This window comes from Dryobates pubescens, chromosome 23 (assembly GCF_014839835.1).
Source record: "Dryobates pubescens isolate bDryPub1 chromosome 23, bDryPub1.pri, whole genome shotgun sequence".
NCBI lineage: Eukaryota > Metazoa > Chordata > Aves > Piciformes > Picidae > Dryobates > Dryobates pubescens.
The window spans coordinates 9,596,572-9,611,815 of NC_071634.1; the positions used below are offsets into that span (position 1 = coordinate 9,596,572).

Below are 15,244 nucleotides of genomic sequence, written 5' to 3' on the forward strand. Positions count from 1 at the left end.
TCAACCCAAACCAGTTGGTAATTCTATGATTCACCTTAAAGTTCTGGTTGATTTTGTTATTTTTATCTATAATGCCATTTATTATAAGCTCCCCTTAATTTAATAGAAAGACCAATACTCCATTTAAGCAACTTCTGAACAAGACTATTCCAATGTCCTATTTCTTCTCTGAGCAGCACCCCCAGTACCAAGCCCCCAGGCCCTGGACAGTCACATCTGCAGTAAAAGATACGGTGTTTTTATAGCTGAAAGGCCTGCCTGGAGTGTGATAGTGAAAACAGAGTTGTTTCCCAGCTGATGTAGTCTGTAGTTGTCATATCTAAACTGTTGGATCAGCATTCTCCATCGAGCAGGGTCCAAGAGATCCTGTTAAAAAAACAACACAGCTACAAGTGGGTTTCAACCTCATTGTCCTGGGAGTGGTCAATCGTGCAGAACTCACTGGACTGAGCCCACCACAGGAGCATGTGTGCTGGGGCACAGGATGGATGGATTGGACTGAGCAGCACCTTTTAGCACCACTTTACAAGAAACATTTAAGTCACATCCAGTGTCTGTTTGCTCTGCCACTTGCCCCAGCTAAAGCCAGAATGGTCCTGGACTTGCAGGATGAAGCTTTCAATCTAACCCTAAGGCAATGCTGGAGAAGCTATAACAGAGCCCCCAACAGATACACGATGAAGAGGTAACTACTGCTAACACTACAAAAAGCCTGTGACTGAGGGCCCAGGTGATGTGATGCAACAGTAGCACATTATTACACCTCCAGTTTGAGTAACTCCAGCTTGCTTGGGGGTTTTTTTCTGGTTTGTTTGGGGTTTTTTTGGTGTTAGCCCCCTGATTTCATCATCAGTTGTTCAAAAGCCACGTTTATACTGGCAATGCCACACACTTGCACTGCACAGGATTCTTACCCTGCAGCTCAGCTGTTGTCCACTCTCTGCCTCCACTAAGTTAGCACATGAGCATGGAGCAAACTCAAGATCTGCAAAAGCAGTATCCACCTATGAGTTCTGCTGGATTCAAATGTAGATGCAGATATAACCACTGATCAACATTAATTTGTAGAATCCACCCAAATGAACACCTTCAAGCATCAACACCCTTGCTTTTGTATCATTCAAGTGTTTCCTTTCCTAATCCAACCAAGGCAAGGACGGCAGTTTGACAGTGGAACCAGTGCACGAAAGCCAAAGGCCATTCTGTTAACATAACTCCAACTTTTCTCTTTGTACTTCCCTGTCTTCTGTCTGTTCCTGTCTATTTCCAGATCATGTCTCCAGTCTCTGGGATCCTCAGTGCTGGTTTGTGGTTAGTTCAGCTCAGCATTAATCTGTAACTACCAGCACCCAACCAAAGCAATGCAAATCCTGCCTGGATTCACCCACAGACAAGGATTGATGTAACATTAAGGGCTTTAGAGTGGATTTCAGGAAGCAAACTTAGATCAGCATTTGATCTCCATATCAATGCATTCTCCTGGAAGGCAAGACCTGCATGTGTGTGTTAGTGCTCCAAACATTACCTTGTAGGGAGAGATGTGAGTGTCTGAAGGAAAGGCCAACATTCCCATCACTTGTCGAACCTCATCCAGCTGGCTGCCCTCAGCCTGACTGAAATGCTTCCTTGCATGTCTGAAAGGGAATGGACACCTTGGTTAGCCTGCTACCAAGAGCAAGAGGATTCACACAATTATGAAGAGTTCAGGGAAACACTCTGGGTTCTGCTCTCAAAAACATGAACTCTGGAAGGTGATGCACTTAAAGAGGTTGAAAAACCAAACCCTGCAAACACAAATACAAGAACGACTTCAGCAACTGGCAATTCTGTACTCTAATTTCTGAACAAACCAGAGCTTCACTGTAGCTTGAAGCCTTCTTCACCTTCATTTGGAATGCCAGATCCATGACTGTTAGAAGGAATGCCCCTGCTCTTACAAGCTGAGTGCCCCCCACACTCAGGTGAAGTAGATGTGGCTGATACACAGCTGTTCCAGACCATTACACATCACAAGGGTTTCAATAGCTGCCTTGTTTACCCTGACACTGGAGAGAAGTTTTACTGTTGGAAAAACTGGCTTGGCTGTGCTCCAGGCTAGAAGCAATGTGGCATTTTCTGGGCAGATGACAGGAAAGTGCAGGGTAACTTAGTAGAAAACACCTTCTTAAGAGCAATTTTCTTTTTACTTTTTTTGCCAGGAAAATAAAATCCCTAAGTCAACTTCAGCACAAGTGTCTGTGCTGATTAGAGACAAAGCTGAAAACCTGGAGATCTGAAAGCAGGGACAGAATTAGCAGAAACTTTTGTAAAGCAAAACCACAAACTTGACTATTTCAGGAAATCAGTATTAAGAAATTAGCAAGTGATCAGATCATAAAGGCTATTCAGCTACTTCACATCCCTCTATGAAAGCCTCCCCTATCTAGTCTCCCCAAGATATTCAGCTGAAGCATGCAGGACCCCCCCCCCCCCCATTTTGAGCCCTGACACTGGCTGATCAGCTCAGCATTTCTGCTGAAAGCTCCTCTTTTCAGTGGATACAGCTGGTGCACAGCAGACAGAGCAGAACCAGCACCACACTGAATTTCTGTCATTGCCTAACTGTAGAAGAGTCTTCCCTATTTTCTTCTTGGTTTCTATTACAAGGAAGGCACCAAAGCCATCTCTGAAGCCCTCTGCTAAGTGCTTGCTCTTTTGAATTTTAAGAGGCTTGTTCAAATCTAAGGTCACAAATGACTCTTAGGAAATGTACAGTATTTTCCAGTTGCCCATTTCATGACATGAATTAGAAAAAACTTAAGTATTCCCCCCCCAATTCTGTGTTCCCCTAACCTAGACTCAGGTCACCACTGTCACAAGATCAGTCTCTAGCAGTGTTTCAGGACTCCTGCTTCCTCTCCCACCCAAAGCAGGAAGCAATGGAAGTTCTGTGGGACAGGCTGTTTCCACTCAGCTTCCTATTTTGGGCCAGCAGCCCAGGAATGTAAGTATCGCTCCCCAGATGACTGCTATTAGAGCAGAAGCACAGAGCCCATGGCCTGCCAGAAGGGACTCAGTAGCCTGGGCACACTGGAGCAAGGCTGAAGTCCTGAGCTCTGGTGCAGAGCTGCAGACACAAGGACTGACAGCTAGGAAAGCTCAAGCAGAGAAAGAAACAGAGCTACCAATTCAGCTAAATGACTGTGACTGCATGTGGGGGAGGAGAGAAAAACATTTTAGAAGAGCTAGTCACTAAGAAACTAGTGTTCTGTGACCAGTGGTGGTCCTGAGGGGTCAGTTACTGTGGCCAGAGCTGTTAAGCATGTTAGTGACATGGACAGTGGGACTGAGACACCTGCAACAAGTTTGCCAACACCAAGCTTATTCAAGGGCTGGAGCACCTCTGCCATGAAAACAGAGCATTGGGATTTTTCAGCCTGGAGAAGAGAAGGCTCCAGGAAGACCTCAGAGCAGCCTTCCAGCACCTGAAGGGGGCTACAGGAGAGCTGGGGAGGGACTTTGGACAAAGGCATGGAGGGACAGAACCAGAGGTGATGGCTTCAAACTGGAAGAAGCTGGATTGAGATGAGATATGAGCATGAAATTCTTACCCAGGAGGGTGAGGAAGAATTGGGAACTGGAACAGGTTCCTCAGAGAGGCTGTGGGGGCTTCAAGCATGGCAGTATTCAAGGCCAGGTTGGATAGGGTCTTGAGCAAGCTGCTCTAGTAGGAGGTGTCCCTGCCCATGGCAGGGGGATGGAGTTGGGTGATCTTGAAGGTCCCTTCCAACCCAAACCAGTCTGTGATTCTACAAAGCCAAACACTAACTGAATTCTTGTAACAGAGCAGAGAAATTGAGAGATGATGCTGGTTTTCAAATCCCAGAATGACTGTGTCAGCATTTTGGGGCCAGGATTCATCACCTGCAGTTTGGAATGGCTGTTCCTCTGGCCTGCATGGGGACAGCAGCCGTCTTGTTCTTGCATTTGTCAAGTACATTAATGAAGATTGACAGTTTAAGTGAACATGGACTTGTTAAGAGTACAGCAGCTTTGCAGGGTGTACATCTGCCTGAGCATCTTTATCAGGAAACAGCAAGAACTGCACACAAACAGAAGCTGCTATCAAGAAAGGACTTGTTCTTTCTGCCCAGTCTTTCTGACAGATGCCTGAATGCTTTTATCTCGCAGACCATTATGACTGCCAGAAAAACTTGTACTCAAGGAGTGCTCAACAGTTTTATTATTCATTTAAATGCCTGTTCAACCCCACCCCATAATAAAAGCAAAGGAACAAACTGTTTATTCACCCTTGCAGGGGAGAAGTTGACTAACCTGAACAGACAGTGGTCACTTGCTCCTAGCTCTGCTATTTTTATTTATTCCTTTTGTCCTCCATATCCCAAGAACAAGGAGTGCTCAGAATGTTTTGGTAAGCTTTTAGCTAAGAACTCTGTTTTATCTCTGGCATCCCACAAGAACAAAGTAGCAGAATGCTGTCAGATTTTCCAGCATGAAATTGCTGGGAGCCCCTAAAGTGTGACATTAGGGTCACCAGTCAGTCTTTGTTACTGTAATAGGTATGAGCTCTGCAAAAAGGCTTAGGAGACTGGGAGTTAAAGGCTACTGATGCTAGGTAAAAAAGATGTTGTGATGAACCTTCAGCTGAAGAGATTTGCTCTTTGTACTACAGAAATAGTACATTCTTGAAGCCTGCACTTTCCAGGCTGCTCTGATCAGCTACCTCAGAGGAAGGTCTGTGTGCACTCCTAAAAAGCTACAGAAATTAAACCAGACATTTAGTATGATGCATCATTTTAAAGCTCCCATCAATTTGAACCTAAAAGCAGTATGTCACTTCAGAGGTTCTCAGCAGGCAGTAAGCAAAGCTTTCAAACTTATTTAAACACCAGCTGTGCTCCAACAAAATGTCAGTTCTCCAAGTTCCACTCATACAGGAAACTCCTGGGTAAACAGCCTCTGATGGATGCCTGACCTATTTACTGCACCAGGGACACAGCTCTGAAGGAATCCTGCTGCAGGCACTCAGAAGCAAGCTCAGAAAAACTCCAGTTGCAACAGTTTGCCAGAAGCAATGAGATTTATGCTGCACCTCCCCAAAATGCATTCCCTCCATTGCATATTTATTTTGATGCAGAGCAGAAGGTTAGATTTTATTACTCCATTAAGCCACACAATTTAAGGGAAGCATTGAGACGCTGAGCTCCTCAATGTACAAAATGATCAAAACTCACCCTGCTCAAGAGGAGTGAGTAGAGATACAGCACTTGTGTAGCTCTTTTTCACTCTACAAGAGGGTATGAAGTTAAAGCAGTGCTGTTATGACTGGCAAGTTGTAACTGCTGAGCAAATTGCCAGCCCTGAATTTCAACAGCTATGTGACAGAAAGAGTAACTCTGCGCCAAGAGTGCTGGGTCCTCTTGAGGGCTGACAACTTGCACATTCTGCCAGTTCTCATGTGGAAAAGGAATCAGAGGGAAACAAACATCCAGCAACAACAAAAAAAATACAGAATGACCTTATCTACTTTGTCCCAGTTCTCAGCCTATCTCCTCCTTTCAGCTTTATGCTTGCTCTCTAGTTTCCAAGCTACAGAAGGAAGCTGCAGCTCAAATCAAATAGTTTTTAGAGCGTGGACTACTCATTGGTGAGATGCATGACTGCACATTTGGCAAAGGAGCAAACTTAGCAGAGAATAAAGCTAAAGGCACAAAGACACAGTATTCCCTGAGGAGAAAGAGCACCATGAGCTTCAGAAGACAGGCAGCAGTTCAGTGTCCTGCATGCTTTTCCTGAGCACCTCACAATTCCTTAGGATTTGAAAGCTCCAAAGTGGAAGTGCACATATCTAAAAGCTAGCATGCAGGTTGGATTCTTTTTAATGAACATAAAAACTAGCTGAAGTTTATCAGATTGCACATTTGCACCAACTGGGACCAAAAGAACAATGATTTAGGTGCAAGTAGCACAAAGCAGGAGTGCTAGGAGTTAACTCAAAGCAAGCAAGGCATCTGGATGAAGTTAGACATAACCCCAAAACTGAAGGCAAGTAACTTTGAGGGTGGTGTCTGTTCCACCATACTTACTCTACCTTGTCTTTTAGTCTTGTTTTTAACCAATTAAGACTCTCACCCACTCTACTCAAGAAGAGCAGTAAGAAAAGCTTCTAATCTAAAACTTGGGGATGTGGTGGAATGCTCTCAGCTAGCGGCAGCTCCTGAAAATCAGTTCAGAGTAGATATATTCATCATCTTCTAAGCCACCAGGCCATGCAAGTGTTTTATTCAACAGATTCATCTTCTAAACCTTGATTTTTGAAGAGTAAGACAACACAGATTTCCAGCAACATGAAATCTTTGAAAGGTACATCTGTGGACACCTTGTTTTTAAAAGCCCTCAAGCCCAGCTCAAATCCAAAGCCTGATCACAACCCTAGCAAGATCTGTCAGAGCAGAGGGGCTTCTGGGTGTTGCAGTAAGCACCACAGGTTACTCCCAGAACACAGCACCATCTTGTTAAGAAAATGCTTTGGTAAGCAGCCCAATTTCATACCTCACAGCATCCAGTCTCTTGTTCTGTCGGATGAGCTCAATGAACTCCTGAATCCTTAGGCTGAACTCCAGACAGCTCTGAGATTAAAGACAAGACAGGGTTTTAGGTGGTGTGCAAGTGACACAGCAAAAAAAAAGTGTTAATAACATGCAGTCTTATTTGCTTGCTTTTAGGCATCCATGCAACAGCTGAAACACTGGCTTCAGGGATAAGACATCAGCTCAGAATCCCCTAAGAGCAAACAAATCCATTCCTTGTGCCTCTGTCAAAGCCTCAGCACTGAGCAGGGTGAGCTTCTCCCTAATGACTGAAAGTATCTGAGCTGCAAGTGAGAGAACCAGGTGACTTCTCTGTACTTTCTTACAACTTAAAGCAGCAGATTCAGCAGACATTTGGGCTATGTGATAATTTAGAGGGACAAGGGAGGTCTCCCCAGAAGACTGCAAGGAAGAAACAAGCCTTTGGACACTCTTCTGAAGTCCCCAGTATTAACCAAACCCAGCACAGAGTTGAAGTGGCTACAGTCAACTCCCTCCTTTCAATCTTATCTCATCAAGCATCTAAAAGCCATGCTGGAAACAAGTCTCAAACAAAAAAAACAACAAACAAACAGGTGGCATTTTGGAAAAAATGTAACATGTGGAGTCTAATGAACTTGACAGTGTCCCCTTCAAATCAAACTCCATCACCAGCTAGCAAGAAATACTCATCCATGAACACACTCTGAATACACAGAATTAAGAAGAACATTCTCCTCCCACCAAAGAACAAGTCACTGCTCCTTGAGAGGGACACAGCCAACTTCTCTATCACCTTAAGAAAACAAAACCAAATGAAAATAATCAAACGCCTCTGCATCCTGAGCTGTATTCCTCCAGTCACCCTGCTCCCATTGGCAAATGGCTTTCTCTTCCCCCATGCTTCCAATGAATAGTTGCCTTTTGTTTATTGTCCATCAGCACAGCAATATCAAAATTCCTCAGTGACTCCAGCAGGAATGTGAGCAACTCCCAGTCTGCATGGGTTAGCTGCCTGGGGTGAGTAATGCACACACTGCAACAGTTGCTTGTTTGGAGATTTGAAACGTAAGCTATTGGAACAAAATGGTGCATTCTGGCCTACAATAAGATACACTTGATTAAGGAACAGAAACTGATTTGGCAGCTATTTTTTTTAACTCAAGCAGATAAAAGGTTATTTGATGTGACTATTTCAACCAGGACTATTTTAAAGCACCCTGTTCCACAAATCCATACAATCCCCTCATTTAGAATTTTACCTATATTTCTACTACAAAACTGAGCAACATCTTTAATTGCTAGTGATCCTAAATCCTAAGGCTCAGCATTTCTCTGACAGCTGCAAAACCCCACATCCCAAAACAATCTTCAGAGTTTGTGTTTCTGTGAACCTTGAAGTAATGCACAAGCCAATCACTGGTGGGTTCTGCAGACAAGTGCAGCTAGGAGAGCCCAGGGCAATGACATGATACACATTTGAACTTGGTGTGCCTCCAAACAACTGCACAGCAGCAGTCAGAAAAGGGTAGGTAGCTCACACCTGCACAGGCTGCAGGACTGCCTGCCAGGCTGAGGTGCAGTTCCATTTCTGGATTAAGTTTGCAGTAAGGTAGTAGCTGGGATTTTAGAACAAAAGCATTGATGGGTAGTTCAGTAACCAGAAACTGCAATGCTTATGTTTCAAAGAGAAGCATTTATCTTCTTCCAACTCTGATCTCACAGCATTAGCTTTGTTTGTTTAGGAAAGAGTAGGGCTTGCAGAAATAGGTATTTTATGTTGGTTTTGCCTTGTTTGTCTGTTGAAGGTTAGTGGTGAAAGGAGGAAGATGTTCAGATTATATTTCTTATGTTACTTCACATCCTAAGATTATAGAGGGGATTTTTTAGCAGTGTAATTATGCAGGGGTGTTTACATACAAACTCTGGCCTTCCTCTAATGGTTTCCATAACAAGATCATAATTTTCTTTAGAGCAATCATTGCCTGACTTTTGCATCCCATCTTCAGCTGGCTCTCGTTCAGGTGCCCCTGAGTGACAGACAGCATCACTCTCTGCTTACCACTGAGTGCATTTAATCAGTTTTGGTTAAAAAAAAAAGAAGACACAAACTTCTTTGAGGGAGGCAGGGATTTTGGTTAATAGGAGTTAAAACCAGATTTCTGCAAGCCCTAAAACAGATTTCAGCAGGTGTTGAAATGCAGAATTTGAGACAAAGAAGTTGAAGCCAAGTGCACAGAACAAGTAACAGCAGATCCAGGTCATGGTGCTCAGTAGCTGGAGAGAGATTTGCTGTCTTCAGTGCTTGATTAGCCTTGGCTTTTAGTCTTGATGAAAACCATTGCAGCAGTCATTTGTCACAGGAAGTTAGTTCTTGACTCGAGCTGGGTTTTCTTTCTTACTACACATAAAAACTCTAGGACCAAGGTCTGTATGAAATGCCTCTCAGTGCTAAACCTGCCACAACTTTACCAATTAAGTCTCATTCTTAAGACACCTTCATGTATAAACAGTTATATTCTCACTGGGATGCAGAGAGTTATAAAGACAAGTTCCTATGCATCAATACACTACATAGTTCTACACTGGTAAATCACACTAAATGTGAATCATTGTTTTAGCTGAGCATGATCTGTTGAGAAAACAGTTGCACCCCTAAGGTGACCCACTGCTCAGTTGCAGGTTGGGCATTTGTAGGAGCTAGTTTAGCTCCAACTACATATACTTTCTGGAAAAAAAAGGAAGGAAGAGTTTTGTACTTACTGTCCTCATTTTTGTACAAGGCCTCAGTCAAGACCTATAATTTAAACCAGACTGACCACAGCAAATAGCTAAGCAGTTCAGAAAACATTTAGAGAACAATTTCAGCAAAACATGCCCATGTTACATTTTCGTACCTTCATTTTTCTGAGCCTGGATTTGTTGTCGTGGCACCAAGCCAAGCAAGTCATAGTTTCTTGTCTTTCCAGTGACTCTTCTACTTCTTTAGCAGTCAAAAACATCTCAATATTTACCAAGTCCTTCAAAAACAGAAAGGAAAGCAAGCTTTGTTCAGTTGTACAGATACTTGACACAGCAACCTGCTCTTCAACAGGACTGGACTAGAGAGATACAGAAGGTTTTGCTCTCAAGAGCAGGATCACACAGTCTGTTTTACACTGAGATACTCTGGCAGCAAGATAGTGACAAGATTTTTCTACTCATACAGCAGAATTAGGAAAGAAGGAACCAATTAAACTGAGGAGCTTTGCACACAAATTGACCAGATCCCATGACCTCTTGTGTAGTTTGCACTTGGTTTCCTTGAAGCTTGGCCTACTATGGCAGTTGGACCATCACAGTGCCATAGCACTGCTGAAGTGAACAAGAGATACACAAAAGAGAGGAATCCCAAGCTACATGACCCAGCCATCTGTAACAGTTGAGTTTCAGGCAAAGTCCTGTCATGGTTGAGGTCTCCAACATATTTTCTCTTACTTGCTTCACATGGTAAGCGCCAGAGCTTCAATTGCTTACAACAGTTCTCTCTACAACATCCCAAAGTGGTGACAAAGCAGTGTTACTATACCAAAAACCATTTATGTACTGGGTGGGCCACAAGATTCCTCAAAAGCTTATCACAAACAGATGTTTTTGAAGAAAAAGCAGCAATCTCCTATCAGACCTGCCCAGGACAAACCCATGTTCCACCTCCACTACTCTCTGCTCTCCAGCAGCTTTATACATTCATACCCATCAAGGCAAACTCAGCTGAACCCAAATGAAGATCTAGTAGGCTATCAAAGAACTGCATGTTTTCACATGCTGGAAAGACAACTTGGGTAGATGTTCCCAAACAACAGGAACTGAATCCAATCTAAACTGGCACTGCCAGAAGTTTTCAGAGCTGCATAAATCCATCACGCTGTGACAGCCTGTACTCCACTGAAGAAAACACTGTGGGAAAGCAGAACCCAGTGCACAAACAGAAATCCAGCACTCAATCAGTCAATTAATATGCACTCTAATTTTGAACAAATTCATTTTTATGTTGACTTCACAGCAGAATGCTGTGGAAGTGATACAACTGAACTGCTGAATGTCACCAACATCACAGAATCTCTGGTGAATAAAGCCAGCCTCAGAAATAGATGGCATTTGAACAGCTGAATATATTCAGGCTTAGAATTGACATCTCCCTGAGACAAAGATAAAACACAGCAGCAGTCAGCATCTCACATTCACTTGTATTTATCAGGAGAAACTGGCTAAGGCAATGCTAGAAGTCCAAGGAACCAGCTGATGTGAGGTGTGTCAGAGGGCCACTCACAGAGCTGGGGACAAGTCCCTTGTGTCTCTGAATGCAGCACAAGGGGGAGCTTCACTAAAGCCTTCTCTCATGACTCAAATGTGAGTTTAAAAGCAAACTATGAAGGACAGCTGAGATGCAACACTTGATAGATTTTAGGACAATGACCAAATCATTTTATATCATCAGAAGACTACAGGGCCTCACACAGCTCTCATGGTACTAAGTCCAGGTAAGTCAGACTGGGATGAGAGCTAAAGCAGTTACAAGTCTATAGAACAAAATTAAGATCACAGAGATGGCTTGGGTCAGAAGGGACCTTAAAGATCATCTAGTTCCAACCAACTGCCATGGGCAGGGACACCTTCCACCAGCCCAGCTTGCTCAATGCCTCAGCCAACCTGGCCTTGAACACCTGCAGGGAGAAGGCATCCACAACCTCTCTGGGCAACCTGCTCCAGTGTCTCACCACCCTCACTGTAAAGAATTTCTCCCTAATCTCCAGTCTAAATCTCCCCAGTGCAAAAATCTAACAAGTTACACATGTATTGGGAATGCTTTTTTCCCAGACTTTCCATGGCTCCTCCCATCCCCTTAAGGATAACAAAAAATAATCTATTTTATCAATGTGTTGGCAAATGAACCCAAAGAATGCCAGCCTAGTCCACAAAAGGTTTTCCTATGAGAACATCCCTTTTAGTGGTCCCAAGTTTTTCTGGTGCTATTCACAAGTGGAAAAGAATGGTGTGATTCCCCTGTGCATGCAAAGGTGACCACAAACCCACTCCTGCCCACATAACCCATCTGACATTTAACACAACCATATTCTTTAGCTTGCTTGCAGATTCTCCCACACAGCTGCTGAATGAAAAGGCAATTCAGTATGAACTTAAAACAATACCATTACCATACATCTCCTCAAGCTCATTTCAGCTATGTGTCCCCTTAATGAACAGCATTTGCTATTAAAACAAATTAAACCAGAGGCATTTTCTCTTCCATTAAAGAAAGGACTGGGTATGCTAGGCAGACAACACATCATTGCTTTAATCTCATTTGGTAGCTTTTTATAGTTTAAGCTACATCAGGGAAAAAAAAAATGAATGTTTTCAAGAAGTGTAAAGGCAGCATTTGTTTCAGAAGTCAATGAGCAGGAGAACTCCAAATATAAGCATCTATCAATCAGGTGTCAGCACAGCAACCCTCAGCTATGAGCAAAAGGCTTGTAGTCTGCTGCAGAGGCAGACAGAGCTCTTAAATGAGAACTCCCACATTCCTTTTTGCAAATCTAAAATAGAAAAGGTTCTATTTGGTAGAGAAATGCTAATTAGATGTGTGGTTGCCAAAAGAAGTCAAAGCTTGGCAGCTGTCTCTTAAATAGACAGTATGTATCCAGGGAGGAGAACATTTTTAATTGAAAGAGTTTCTTTCAGAACTAACAATCACATTTGAATTCTATCAATAAACAGCATTTTCTTCTCTGCTGACTAGATAGAAAGGGAGCAATATCTATTTAAAAAAAGCATTAAGAAATCCATTTGTAGGAAAATAAATAGCCTCTGCAGTTGATAAAAAGTAGTTGGAAGCCTTAATCATGCAGATAGAAGAAAAAAACCTCTAAGACAATGAGGCAGTAAACCTTCAAAACACATATGCTGGTATCATCCTAGTTTTTTAATCTGATCATGTTTGTCTAGCTTCCATTTGTGGTGGTTCCTATTCTTGAAGCTCCTCCATGGTCTATTTCATTATCCAGGACTAAGGGAACAAAAGGAGCATCATCAGATCATTTGGGATTATCCAAACCATTATAACAATTCAAGCACTGGGGAGCTGCTTGTCTGGCATACCTTGTTGGGTTGGAAACCAGTTACCAGCTCTAGGAAGCACCTCATGTTAAGTGAGGAAACTCCCCACCAAGGCCCCAATGCTGAATAGCATCCTGAAGTTGTTCTTCAGTTCAGAGCTGCTCAGGCTGTGGGCCATGGAGAGGCATTGTCTCTCTGTTCCCAAGCAGCATTAAGATTTAACATGCTGTTACAAAAGAGAGCCTCTTATCTCCTTTCTTTACACCCCAAACTGAGTGAATGCAAATATGCAGTGTTACAGACATACTGCCACCAGCTCTGCAGGTGGAGAAAAAGCTGAAGCAAGAAATCTGCTGCTGCACACCCCCCTCCCACTGACAGTGTTCAGCACCACCATGAATGTTTTCTGACTTGCAGACAAATTAAAAAGCAATTCCAAAGTCTTTAATTACCATCTTCTGCAACACTGTCAAGTCTGCCTTCCTTTTGCAATTTGCACAACTACAGGCTAGGTGGAGTATGAATGAAGAGCAGTGCTGAGGAGAAAGACCTGGGGGTGCTGGGTGCCAAGAAGCTCACCAGGAGCTGTCACTGCACACTCACAGCCCAGAAACCAGCCCCTATCCTAGGCTGTTCTCCAGCAGTATGAGCAGCAGGGGTAGGGAGGGCATTCTGCTACTCTACTCCACTCTTCTGAGACCCCCACCTGCCAGTGCTGGGGCCAGCCCTGGACCCCCCACACAAGAAGGATATGGAATTGTTAAAGCCAGTCCAGAGAAGGCCACAAAGGTGAGTGCTGGATGACCTCTTCTGTGAGGCCAGGCTGAGAGAATTGGGGTTGTTCAGACCAGAGAAGGCTCCAGGGAGAATTTAGAGCAGCCTTCCAGTGTTTGAAGTGAGTTACAGGAAAGCTGGAGAGGGACTTTGTACAATGGCACAGAGGGTTGATGGCAGACTGGAAGAAGCTGGACTGAGATGAGACAGGAAGAAATTCTTCCCTCAGAAGTTGTGGAGGCTCCAAGTGCTCAGGGTCAGTTTGGACAGGGCCTTGAGCAAGCTGGTCTAGGAAGATGTGTCCCTGACCATGGCAGGGGGTTGGAGTTGGATAATCCTGAAGGTCCCTTCCAACCCAAACCAGTCTGTGATTCTATGGCTGCAGCACTTCACAAATGCAGCAGAACCCTGCACTGCACACAGAGCTATTCTCAAACCCTAACTCTTCCCACACTTCCCAGCTCCATGAGCATCACCAGGATCATTTGCCTTAACTCACTCACAAATGCAGAGTACCTGATGTGGGGTAGGAAGGCTGAGCAACAAACTTCTATTCAGTGAGGCTTCTACAACTGCACTGAAAATCAGTTCCAAATGGCTTAGGGAGAAATCCACCTGTAAGAAGTACTGAGTTATCCAAATACCCAAGAGGGAGCACAGCATGAACATTCTTCTTCCTTCTAGTATAAGCAAGGAAATACCACCTAGATTTTATCATTTCTGCTTAACCCCTCTGCCAAGTATTTGACTACAGCGAAGTAACCTTCCTTATTTGACTCAAGTGTTCCTCTCTGTTCAGCCACAGAGCAGATATCAGATGGGGGACTACTTAAGTACTGGATGCACATTATCATAAAAGGTCTATTTAACTCCATTACAACAGGGCAAGCCTTAGAGAAAAACATTTATTATTAGAGAGAACTGCACATGAAGGCTTGAGACACTTAAGTGAAATTAGAGAGACTTACTTAAACAAAGAACCCATCTATCCAGCACCCTCTGTTCTGCCTGATTTACATATATATAGCTTTTAAAATATCACTGCTACCTTTCAAGCTGCAAGTGCCTCCAGGGAGGGCGGTTACCCACCCTGTGGTTCTGCAGAGAGCTCCAACGATTAAGGAATACAACACTCTGAAGAATAAGGATTCCTTCAGGATGAGTCCTACTAGATACACACTCCTGGCCCACATGAAAGCTCTGCTCCTGCATGGCATTCCCATTTGCTAATAGGGGTTCTCAGTAAGAACATCCCAAGCAGGTAGATGCATGTCCTCTCCTTGGAACATCTTCTGGACTCCAGTCAGTGTGAGCAGGAGCTGACAGGGGCCAAGCCCTCAGATCTCACTCCTTCCCAAGGTTGCTCTCCTTGTTTTTGGGAAACTCCAGCACCTGCCCTCACTGGAAGGCAAGGCTGCAGCAAATGTGTGCTGCTTGCTAGACTCCAAAGAGTCAACACTGGCAAGATCTGCTGGAGCTTTTCTCCAGGGAGGCATTCAGAACAAAGCTTGCATCAGCTCCAGGACAAGCCTTCAGGGAGCCAAGCTCCATGAGTTCTAGGAGTCATGGAATAACTGCTGTGTAATGAAAAATGAACACAGGCTTCAGAGACTAAGACTAAGGAAAATGAAAACAGGGCCAGGAATTCATTAATTCACATGGGCTGTGCTACAGAAAGGAAGCAGAAGGGATGCCCAGAAACACAGCAAAGGCTATATGAAGAGCAACAGCTGGGGAATGCTGGAGAGGTGCCTATGAAGGTAGTATGTGATTTGTTGAACTGGTGGATACTTGAGCTTCAGCTG

General features: G+C 43.8%; 1 protein-coding gene across 4 annotated transcripts in view; it reads right to left on the reverse strand.

Annotated features, from left to right (window-relative positions):
• Positions 1-15,244, reverse strand: part of MAEA (macrophage erythroblast attacher, E3 ubiquitin ligase) — a 39,842-nt gene that overhangs the window by 2,088 nt on the left and 22,510 nt on the right. For all 4 annotated transcript variants that reach the window (XM_054172139.1, XM_054172141.1, XM_009904207.2 and 1 more), the window contains 4 exons: positions 9,467-9,589; positions 6,553-6,629; positions 1,526-1,634; positions 233-366 (listed from right to left, as the gene is read on the reverse strand). In XM_054172139.1, coding sequence (XP_054028114.1) covers positions 233-366; positions 1,526-1,634; positions 6,553-6,629; positions 9,467-9,589 — 443 coding nt within the window. The remainder of the gene's footprint in view (positions 1-232; positions 367-1,525; positions 1,635-6,552; positions 6,630-9,466; positions 9,590-15,244) is intronic.